The sequence below is a fragment of the Nematolebias whitei genome, chromosome 11 (genome assembly GCF_014905685.2).
Source record: "Nematolebias whitei isolate Nwh7 chromosome 11, NemWhi1, whole genome shotgun sequence".
Lineage (NCBI taxonomy): Eukaryota > Metazoa > Chordata > Actinopteri > Cyprinodontiformes > Rivulidae > Nematolebias > Nematolebias whitei.
The window spans coordinates 34,217,858-34,230,213 of NC_056508.1; the positions used below are offsets into that span (position 1 = coordinate 34,217,858).

Sequence of the window (12,356 nt, forward strand, 5' to 3'; positions counted from 1 at the left end):
AAAAACGAAAAGTAGCTCCTTAGATATCAAAGCTTTCATACAAACTTTATACATTCCAATCATTTACCTGACACCTTTTGCAAACGTTTCCAGCTCGTCAAACTTCTGATGATAAATTTGAAACCGCATGAAGAAATAATATGACAGTTTAAAATAACGCCACAGGAAGAGCGACAGCAAAAATCAGCTGTCGTTAGCTAGCACTGCCGGCTGATAGACGCTGCTATCTTATCAGGACTATGGAACTTTCTGGCAGTCCAAGGACCACTCACTGCCCTCGTCATCCTCCTCATGGTATTATGACGTCATTATATCTGCTGTTTAAGTGTGAGGTCTTTTTTCCAACTTTCACACTGTGCCTTGGCTAGGACATAGTGCGAGATGCAATTTTATTTTATTTTTTACCTCCCCTCCCAGCTCGTATTTTCTCGTGTTCTTACTTGTAAATGAGTCTCCGAGGCTCAATGTGATTAATCTGTATGAATAAAAGGTTAAATGGAAAAAAAAAAAGCACTGGTTTTGTCCTCTGGTTACTGCTCAGGCTGGTCTCACTTTGTAATATGAACTAGAATAATCTGTCCACATCTGCAAAAACCTGCAGAACAAATTCATTAGTAGAAATTCTGAGACAGACATGCAAAATTGCTACACTGTATATTCAAATATAGTAATACAAATATTGAGGTAAAGCATAAATTAACTTCTTTTGGACAACAGGGCACAGAATATTTTGATGTAACTAGATACTTTAATACGCACAAAAGAGCATTTTGTTGTGTGCAACAATTAACAAATAATCCATAATGACACTTTTAGGGGCTCCACACAGATGTAAACGTTTTAAAAGTTTTCAGTAAAATTAACTTTTCCACTTTTCACCAAAGTGAAAACATTTTTTATGACACACACACAAATTGTTGCTTTTAACAGTTTGGACAGAACAGATTTTCAAATTCTAACTCTATGCCAAGAAACATTTTGTCTAATGTTTAAAACCTAATCTAACTCGAGATGAAACTCATTGAGAATGTAAAACGCTATATAAAAGATGAAGCTGGACTTTCATGCCTAATTTTTTCTCCCTCGCCCCTCTCCTGTCTGCTCAAACACCAGCACGCTTCAGGTGTTCCACAGTTGGGCCCAGTGATTAGGGTAATTTGCACAAACGTTGGCGAGTACCGCACCTGTTGCCCCTGCTCTGCCTGCAGCCGTGGACCCTCAGCAGGCTGACAGGCCTTCCTTTGGATAATCCAATCCCTTCCCCAGTGCAGGCAGGACAAGATCATCATCCATTTTCCCCCCACCTCTTGTCTCCACTTGTATTCTCATGGCCACAGTGCTCCTGACGGCTCATTATTAGACGACTCATAAAAACCTACCACCTTCCTTTTGATTCTCTTCACTCCTTACAAGCGTCTTCCGTTACCTGTCAGTGAGGTAAGTAAAGCTTTCCCACATCCTTCACAGCCTTCCAGCCTCCACATTTTCCATTTGGATTTGAAACAGCGCCAAGAGAAAATCAAGTGACACAGGCCACACGAGGTGGGAGGGAGGGGAATGTGATCCCACTTGATTGTTGAGAGTTTATATAGCGAGTGATGACAAAGTGCTTTATGACTTTGCAGTGTTCGTGGGGCCCTGCGATGGAAGCCTTATACAGGCAAAGTTCCTTGGTGACCTTGGCTTGTCAAATGTTCTCATTTTCACCAAGAAGGAGCCAGTGTTCGGCAGCCGCTCAGAGACGGTAAGCTGCTTTTAGCGGGACAGCTGTAGAAGGCGTTTGGAGGTGATTCATGCAGCCATATTTCATTGTAAAAATAGTAAAGAAAAAAGAAATGCATCACGAAAAAAAAAATTACAAGCTTAGATAGAATGCATTGTTAAAAAAAAAAAAACTTTGTCGAAGACTATGCTTGTAGCACTTTAAGCTGGAAGAGGAAGCATGACCATCTCATTCTCAGTTCTCCTGTTCCTGCATTGTCCATGATCTCTCCTATGAAAATGACAGGAAGTTTCCCCTACCTGTCCTGAAGTTTGGTTAACCTGATGCTTCAAGAAGACCTCTGTTGCTATGATGTCAAGTACCCCCATTCAAGATCAACAATCAAGGACCCACAGATTTGTTTTAAATCAGTAGAGAAGGTGTGTATGGTGCTGCAGAGCCACAGTTGCCATCTGACTGCTGCTGCTATGGGCTAACAACTCTTGCATTGATCCGAGGAGACACTCAGCCCTCTAACCTGCTGAGTGCTCAGTTCCAGTGAACAATGGAGTTCAGAGCGTGTCGATACACTATCCTATTGAGTGCTCTCCGTTTAGCACCAAGATTGATGAGGTTAAGGATCCCAACTGGGGAGCCAAATGGTGTCAAAACCAAGGTGTTGCTGTAGACAAACAATCCTTCACTGCACTACCACACCGAGAGCCACTGGTCACCAACTAACTCACCAGGAAACACATTTAAATTCACACAAGGTGCCTGACTGGGTATGCAAACTGTGGTGGATGTTGGTGGGACTCCTAAAAATGGAGATGAGACTAGATGATGCTTTGTAGACAGAAATGCTCTGCAAATCCCCCAAGACACTAAATGATGTACAAGTGGATTTATTACTGGAGGTCCCTATAAATCTAAGGTTGGCCTGAACTCCAGGGAGAGGTTAATGGATTACAAAGGGATGTGGTATTGAACCTCTGAGAAGTTTATACACCTCATCAATATGTGAAACACTATTGATCATTTAGACCGTGATAAATTAAACTCATACACTTGACATTGCATGGCAATACCCAGCATGAAGAAATACATAAGTATTTTTTTGGCTAATACATGGTAAACCACAACTATAAACTATGTGGCATATTTGGGCATTTTCCCCAATCCTTAACTTTTTTATATTGTTATAAAGTCCACAGTCTAAAGCAAATTGTGCACAAAAATTCACTGCTTGTAGTTCAAGTTCAGACAGTTCATGTGTTGCTTATCGGCTTCCCTTTATAACATGTCTGCTAACTAGTTGGGCAAACCTTGAACAAAATACCTTTGCTGTTGTCTGCACCATTTTTGATAAACCATCTGACAAATAATGGTATTCTGAGGTTTTCAGTGAGGGTCAACTAAGTGACAAGAGGCAAAAGTAGTGAGCAGTGTACAACAGGTTGTACTGGCTTCAGTCAGCCTTGAACACAATCATTTTGAAAAATCAAATAAAACATGATCATTCAGAGTTGTCCAGCTTGTAACTCAGTGTGTGTTCATTTAAACACTTTGGGTCATTTCTAATAGGATAATTTAAAAGTGGCTTTCTTGTCTTGTTTCAGTTCAGAACTGAAGGGGTGTGTACGAATGTGAAACGAGAACAAGAGGTCCAGTTGCATTCTATCAAAGTCTTAGGATTGAAAAATCCATAATGACTAAATATCTACACCAACATGCTTTGGCACAGAATAAATAATTACTGTATAATGAACTCCTACTGAAATGAACTTCCAATAAAAGCCCGTCTGTAGGTCTTGTGCAGTGCGAAAACAAGTTTTCTGAACACGTTTGTCGCTTTAGAAGATGTGTAATTCCTGATGAAAGGCAAATTGAACAAATCTACATGAATCAATACTTTTCGTAATGCACATGAATCTCCAGTTTTATTGTGAATTATAGGTAAAGTATGCCCAAATGATCCCTTAAAATTAGATTTTTCTTGTTTAGCTGTGAACAAGTGTTGTTAGTTTGAACTAGAAATTGCAAGTGTTCAGTATAAAAGTTTTCACCGAGTCAGGATTTAGTCTTTTGTAATTTATGAAAGGCATTGAAAATGGCAAGAAGCAAATTGGTCCAAATAAAAAAAGCATGAAATGTATGGCAATATTGTCTATAGAAGATGCTATGACTGTTGAAAGACTGCTAAACAGCCTGGTAAGCTACTTTATTTGTAGTACATTTACTTGTAAAATATCTGATAATTATATTTTAGAGCAATACTGATGCTACTTTATAAACATTTTAATTTTCATGTCACACAAGTTGAATTAGAACATACTCTTGTTACTACTACTACTACTTTCGGCTTTTCCGTCTTCAGTGGTCGCCACAGCGAGTCATCTTCCTCCATCTCATTCTATTCTCACTCCATCTACCTCCATGTAACTCTTGATACGTTTCACAAATTTTACAGTACTCTAGTTTAGGTGTGAGTAGTACTATGTAATAATGCAACTGGTACATTGTACTCTATAAGTGATGCTCTGTACGCATGATGCAGAGGAGACTTGTATCAAATTATCTCCACCTATTACAATTTACTTTGTCTTTGAAATCATGATACTAACCCAACTCTCCATCTTGTCCAGCTCTTTGCACTAGTCAGCTGTACGTATTAAGTAAAATTAGCTGTGAAATCATTTTCAACATGAAACATGTGAAATATGGTTGCATAAAGTGCAGAAAAAATACATGGCGTTATAGTCAATAAATCACTGTAAATCTTGTACACAGGGAGTTTAAATCTATAACAGCTTTCAACTTAACAACACTACAAATTAAGCCATGAAGCCTAGGTTTGAAGGCAGTGTTTGTGCAACAGAAACTAAAAGATGAGCACTTGTGCTCAACTTACAGATTAAATGAAGGTACCTGTATTTGATCAACTCAGTCATTTCAGGACAAAGAGCTGAACAAAGTGGAAGTCCCTGCTCTGTCAAGCTTTCTGACTGATTCATGGTTTTACATGAAGTAAACAAAAATAATATTCTCATCTGCTTCTGCACTCCATCAAACAAGACAACCCTGCAGGAGAGCAGGGACACTAAAAAATATATTTTATATTTGCATGTTTTTGATTTTGGATAAAGCGATACATGTCTTTTCTAAAATTTCTAGTCTTTTAATTTTTTGGGGGAGAAAAATGCAAGAATGTCTTGTTTATTTTTATTTTTACTTTTTAACTCTCTTTAATAAAACCTTTATGGTGCAACCAACAGTAAATATAAGTTGTTATAGGTTTGCCAAACTAAGTTGAACACAAAGAAAATCTTCAGAAACATAACCACATTGACACAAACATTAAAAATAAATTTAAAGAACGTTCTCAAACAACTCCAGGAAAAGTTAGCTGATTTTTATTTTAAGCTCTTTTCTAGTTTCACAATATAAACATGAACATCCCATCATAACTAAGACCGTCCTTAATGTTGACACACAGTAGCATGCACTGTGTGTCGTGTTTAGTTTGTTTAAAATAAAGAGAATCTTCTTGAGACAAACAAGATTTATTACATTTATGGTTGAAATTATATACGTTACAATATTGATATGTGATATTGTTACAGAAACAACAAGGACTGAATATCCAGTAGAAATGTGACTTTCTGAACATTTTTTTAAAACTATTCATTTACGAACAATTTTTTTTTTCAAATACATAAAAAATTGAAATTTACAGTATACTATAAAGTTGTTATTGTTTTGTATTTAATCTCAATTAGCATAGGAAAACCTAACACATAGGTCAGGACGTCAGACTCTAAAATGTGATGCGTTCCTCTACCTTTCCTGTGTTCCTGAGAAGGTTGTGCAATGGAGGTGGAAATCGCTCAACAGCCGATATTCCTTCTTCTCAGTCATGGACTTTTCTTGTTAGCTTGAGACACAGTGAGTAATTCAATAAGTCAAGTATTCATTTATTACTTTCCTTTTCAATCATGGGGCAATTTTTTTTTTTACTTCCCCATCCACCTCCACACCGAGAAAAAAAAAAGTAATACAAGTTCTGCAACTTCCATCTGTGGCAGGGCTTGTGTCTTACTGCAGCTTAATTACAAAATATTGTTGCCGTTTTCTGTAAAGATTACTCACTGTAGGAGGCCCTACGTAATTTGGACCGGAGGGTTTGTCACAGAAAATAATACGATGCAACTGGGCTTTCTGTATTAGATTTCCGCTTTTAGCCTCCTTGACATTTCAAGCCGCATGAACTAATACATCTGTTATTTGTTGATCATTTGATTATTAACATACTTCACAAACCAAATCAGCTGCCCTGCTGGAGACACATATATAGCTCAGCAGACTGTCTGGACCTCCTCGCCTGCCACGCACAAATGCACTTGTAAAGATGCAGAATTCAGCCCTCAGTGAAAAAAAGGAAAGCGGGGGGGGGGGGGGGGGTGAAAAACATTTATCTTCCCCTCCTCTGAGCATATGAGCACTCTGACACCGGCATGGAACAAAGCCCGTCATCACATTCTAATCTCAAATTTCAGGGCTTTTATTTCACCCAAATGCCACCCTGCTGGCCTTGTGAATTATTGACAGACTGACACCAATGTGAAAGGACACATAAAAGAGGCTAAAAGCTCCGGCCCTGGAAGAACTTGTCCTGTCCTATAGCCATCAAAGTGGAGGCAAACGCTGAAAATGCTTCACGGGAAGCTCACAGACTGAGATAACATATGATTCCTGACCCAGAGTTACACAGCAGAGCTATCCCACACAGCACCAACTCTTTGTTCTGAACAAGAACCTCAAGAATTACAAGGACACCAAGGCTGAGCTGTGAAATATCTGATCGTGAACATTAAAAGCAGTTGGTCAGAGGCTGTTAAAGTTGTACACGAGCTTTTAAAGTTGGTGTGATTTGACTATCACTTGTCATTTCTCTTTTTTACAGGAACATCTCTCTGTGGGCCTCGGCTTAGCAGCCTGTTTTGTTTGCATGATCAAAAGTAAATTGTGGTAAGCCATGTGTCACTAAACACCCTGATATTTGTCAGTTGTGGATCTTCCTCCATTCATATCTACTTTTCAGTTTGCTCAATGTGGGGGGAAAAAAGGGAAGCAGACACTGACGGGGAAACTAGATTAAAAAAATAAACTGTGTATGAGTCAAGGAGCAGAGAGACACAAGCAGGGATCAGTGTTGTTCTGCAGAGTGTTTTTGTGCTCACTGCTGACGGCTAATCAACCTCGCTTTCGTTGCTGGCACCCTCGGGTCGCCTCTGTTTGTCTACTTGTTCATTAATCTGTCCATCGCCACCTAGTCGATCTTCAGTCTGCATGCTTAAAACCTCCTCTACATGACTAACATCACCATCCTCCTCCTTCTTTTCCTCCTCCCCCTGCACCTCCATGCGTACCTGGTCCAGTGGTAGTGATGTGCTTGGGCCCAAAGCGCTAGAATCATCGTTGTTAGCATGAGCTCCATCTGGCCCTCCCAGTGCATCCTGGGGGCTGTGGTGTCCATCTTTGACAGGGGAGGAGTTGGAGGACTCGTTGCTGACAGGGGAGATGTCACTGCTGCTGTTGGTGTGGTTAATGGACGGTGGTCCGGACGCTGAAGGCGGCTTCAGTGGAATCTGCCACGATGGGATCTTAGGAATAGCAGGGGTGGAAGGGAATTGTTTTCTGAAGGGGGGCAAACAAAATGTTATCAAAAACCATAATGTGATCACAATATGTAAAACAAGCTTTTTAAACATGGTTATCAGACATAATTGGGTACAGTAGTCCCTTGATAAGATAAGATAATATAAGAGAGAACTTTATTGATCCAGCAGGATATTGTTGTGCCAGAGTTTCAGCACAAAGGAACATACACACAAGGAATCACACAAGATATAAAAAAAATAACAGAGAATTTAATAAACAACAGGGAATATAAAAATACCAACACACTTGGCAGTTCGACTTTCGCAGACTCACTCTTTTGCAGGGTTTCAACGTAAGATTGTACACATTGTTTCCCGGTGGCCTGGCTGCTCAATGATCATCGAGGGGCCCCCTCCTTTCTCTTTCTGAGGCTGACAGCCTCAGAAAGAGAAAGAAGGGGCAGGGGTGGGGTCTGTCTTTTCCCATCGCTGCTGTGGGAGCTTCAATGAGGCAGATACCAGAGTGAGTGGCATGGATTGCTTATTTAAAATAATCAAACGTGACCTGAATCGAGCCTTAACCCGAACCAAGCCGATGCGACCTGAACAGAGCCGGGGCATTTCACAAACCATTTCTTACCGGTGCTCCCGATGGCCAGTTCAACTCCAGGTACTGATTGGCTCAGTAATGTCTGCTCTCTTACGCTGTACTCTTTCAAAGCATTTAAAGAGTTTAGAACATTGCTAAGAACAGTGCAAGAGTGTGGGAAGGGTTTATAAAGCCTTAAAATATATATAAATTGTAAAATAAACATAACGTCCCTACTTCGTGGATTTTCACTTATCGTGGGGGTGTCTGGATCATAACCCCTGCAATAAGTGAGGGGCTACTGTACAACTTTCTTATTGAGGCACTTACAAACTAGACTCAACCACGTCTTTACATTGTACATGAGCCACAAACTAAGCAGCTTATGTACTTCCTATAATTACAGCTGAAGATTTTGTTTATTCCAGCAAACAGCCAGATGTTCATAACACCTGGTAAAGATGTTCAAACACTTCTTTTTTTTTATTACAAAGAATGGTGCTTTTTAAGATCAAAAAGACAGCTTTGAATGGTTTCTGCACTTCCTGGTGGTTTAAAAGAAAACAGTTTTGGGACAATTTGGATCAGCTGAACAGGAAGACAACAAGTTTTGAGACAGATGGCACTTTTTGATTCAAGCTGCTGCCAGGAAACTCTCAGTGAAAGTTGAGATGAAGTTAAGAAAGCAAATGACAAAAGGATTATTGCTGATTAGAATGTATGAGGGAGAACAAAACATGCTCAACCAGACACTTCTGAGGCAATTTGTGTCCTTGGTGTTTTTTCTCTTTCTTCAGGCCTCATTATAGACATGGATACATAATCATGCATGCTAATGGGCCTAACTGAGCTGGGCTGGGCCTGATTAGATTGAGACAGAATAGGTAGAGACTAAGGAGCACACAGCAAGACCGTGCCACAATAACAATGTAAATGCAATAAAAACTTTACGTTCAAGTTTATTCAAAATACATTTTAGTTGACATTTATAATTTCTCTTTTATACAGTCGTCCTTCAAAGATATGCACATATTGTATGTTACACTGGTTACCAGTAAAACTCGTAACACACAGTAGGCCAACTGAAGGCTGCAGCATGCTTTAAGGTAAAACAAAAAATGCAAACTTCTGTTTGCAAAAGTAATGCGATACTGCATTCTTTACTGCGTGTGCTGTACTGTACAAAGGTGTGTGCACAATGAATGACTTATTCTTGGACATTTTTCTCAGAAACTCATCCCTCCAAGTAAAATACACACACTTAAAGCCAAAGTGATTTTTAAACACACATTGCATTCCTGTTATGTAAAGGCAGCTGAGTGTACAGTATGTACAGCATTTGACTGAATGGGGTGCATTTTCTGATGTTTCACTACAACCAATCAAGCAAGGTTAGATTCAGTACCATTCATGTCTCACAATCAGCACAGCTTTAGATTTAACACCAGCATCACAATAGTGAACAAACCAGTGCAGTGGAAATGGGTGTTAATTTGGCATTTGAACAACTTTTCTGAGGAATTAAACAGAAAGCTCTCTGATCTTTGGTGATTTTTTTCATAATTTTGTATGTTTCTTGAGCAAGAAGATCAGAAAATATTACTGATGAAGGAACCCATCATTGTCCCACTTGTAAAGTCATAACAGGGGTCAACATAAGCAGTTTCTGTTTGTCCAAGACAATTTATTTTGTCTCGGACAACCAGCTCTCTCCTCGAGGTTGTCTTATGGACAACCAAGTGAAATCGACATGGATTAAAGTCTTCAGTCACTGCAATGAAGTTTTCTTGTCTTTAAAAATTAAAAGGGTAAAAAAACAATGTGTTTTCAACCATCCCGATGTGGGTGGTGGGACAGTCCAGGATTTTGCCCCTGCCTGTCCCACATCCCACAAGAAGAGGTGACAAGAGCTGGCTGGGCTCATCTGTTCATAAATATGTAATAATGGATCATTTTCCTCAAAAAAAAAAAAAAAAAAAAAGAAGACCGAGTACAATATTTTTGTTTCATTTGTTTAACTGGGTTCTCTTTATTAATTTTGAACGTGTGTGATGCTTCAAGGTCATATTTATGCAGAAATATAGAAAATTATAAAGGCTTCACAAAACTTTCAAGCACCACTGAACACAATGTTTTAGCAATAATAAGAGACTTTGGCTGTTTGGATGAGATAAACTTGTGTACATTTAGAATCATAGTGAGAGGTAATTGTACTGTGATAAATGGAATTTAACAAATGATCAAATATGAAAAATAAATAGTATTAAATGACCACAAGTTGAAATCCTGTAATCATAATCCCTTCAAAATGAAATAATCGTTTCAGAGAAGAAATCTGTTATTCAGGCAAATTAAAAAAAATATTAATTTTAAGTTGATTCATACTCTGCAAATTACTTCATGTGTTATAATTTATTTTAAATACATCAGATAATCCCTCAATTGAAAACACTGAATGACATAAAAGTAAACTAGAGAAAAGTTGTTAAAACTTCCTTCAGAATTACATTGGTCTTGATGCAGGTTAAAGTCTTCTTACAATGACATCACTCCATTAGAGAACACTATACTGTGTACTTTTACTAAGGTCATGTACACAGTACACATTATACTTCTCTTTATGTGAAAACCTTTGAGAAGTGGCCTATATGCAGACAAAAGCTTTCAAATGTGTGTGTGTGTGTGTGTGTGTGGTGGGGGGTCTACAGGCGTAGAAAAGTTTTCAGTCAAAATATTTTTTCTACTTTAATCTATGCATTAATTACACTGCGAGTTCCTCTCCTACAAAGTCTGATGAGGAGGAGGAGGAAGAGGATGAGGAGAACGAGGAAGTTTTACTCGAGCAGCTCCTGAAAGAGCGTACCACTCAGAAAATGACAAAAACGACACGTCTTAAATCTTTACACACACCCACTCTTCGCACACCACACACCTGGACTGGTTCATGTGACGGGGGTCTGAATAACTTTACCTGCTGAGCAGTAAACCCTTCAAAGAGGAAATCTCAGCCTTCAGGTCTCCAACTGTTTGGTTGTCTAGGATGCGGTTGGTTGAGGACGAAGTCTGTATAAAAACACAAGAGATGAACACACAACTGTCACTGACACAAAAACACAAACATGAACTGTTCAAGTCATCTGAAGGGTCACAGCACAAAACCACTGTGCGTGTTTAGCCTTTTCCACAACCGTAGGAAATATTAAACCTTATTTCATGAAAGGATAGTACAAGTAAACAAATATAGCAAATGCAAATGCTAAAAGCCACATGTTTGTGTATAGTCAAGTCATCAGTCACCATAACAACTTTAGCAACTGCCTACTGGGTTTGATGACAGAGAGGAAGGCAAACAATTCTGCTGAAGCCACGTTTTCTGATGTCAGGAAGTCCAGTGAGTGTGAATTACACTGTTTTTACATAATTTTCCATACTGCCTAGAAAAGATTAGGTCAGTGTGCTGTGGTTTGGATAATGGCAATCTTGAACAATGGACACATTCATAAAGACAGACCAAAGCTCAGCAGTGTTTTGTTCTTTTGCTCTTTTATCAGAGGCTTGTGTTATCACACAAAGACAAATACACTGGTGTAGCATGAAATGCTACAGGGTAGAATGGAAAGGTATTTGAATGGCAAATTACAGCTGAAAATCTGACTCTGAAGCCTTTTCTATGGGAATCAAATATAATAAAATAAAGGACAAATTTTGGCAAAGATCTGGTGACAAAAAGCATCATAAATCAAAAGCATTTATTTATTTTTGGGTCGTGTAACATTTGCTAAAAAATAACATTGAAAACTCAGATAAAGAAGAAAGATTAGATTGCAAACATCTGAAACAAACATGTCTAAAACGTGGAGGCAGACTAATAGATGCCAAATAAGTAAGGATTAGAACAGCAATAACCTGAAAATGTAATGCAACACAGAAGAGGATCAGTACAAACAGTGTTTACCATAAAAATATTCAGGAAAAACAAGAAAAAAAAAAACATAACTTCACAATTGCAGGGGTTCCCAACACTGGTCCTTGATGAACACCATCCTGCATGTTTTAGCTGTTTCCCTGCTCCATCACATCTGATTCAGTGATTTAATTACGTTATCAAGTTCTACGGAAGCCTGTTAATCACCCATTGATTCAATTCAGGTGTGTCAAAGCAGGGATACAACTAAAACAGGCAGGATGGTGTTCCTCAAGGACCAGGGTTGGGAACCCCAGGGATAATGTACTTGGTGCAATGAGAAAGCATTAGCTGACCATAACCCTAAACTGTTGGGGAAACAGTAAAGTAGTAGAAGTACCTTACACTTCGTAGTCAACTCCTTAGTAAAAAGCACAAAAACATTTGAGAGCTAGACGATACACGGATGGAACCAGAAGGGATTAGAAGGAGCAGACAGGG

General features: G+C 38.9%; 1 protein-coding gene across 1 annotated transcript in view; it reads right to left on the minus strand.

Moving 5' to 3' along the window:
- Positions 1-6,590: 6,590 nt before the first annotated feature.
- pex14 (peroxisomal biogenesis factor 14) overlaps positions 6,591-12,356 on the minus strand; it is a 47,848-nt gene continuing 42,082 nt past the window's right edge. Inside the window, exons 8-9 of the mRNA XM_037684245.1 lie at positions 10,923-11,014; positions 6,591-7,399 (exon numbers count right to left, since the gene is read on the minus strand). Of these exons, the coding sequence (XP_037540173.1) occupies positions 6,952-7,399; positions 10,923-11,014 (540 nt within the window). The 3' untranslated portion in view covers positions 6,591-6,951. The remainder of the gene's footprint in view (positions 7,400-10,922; positions 11,015-12,356) is intronic.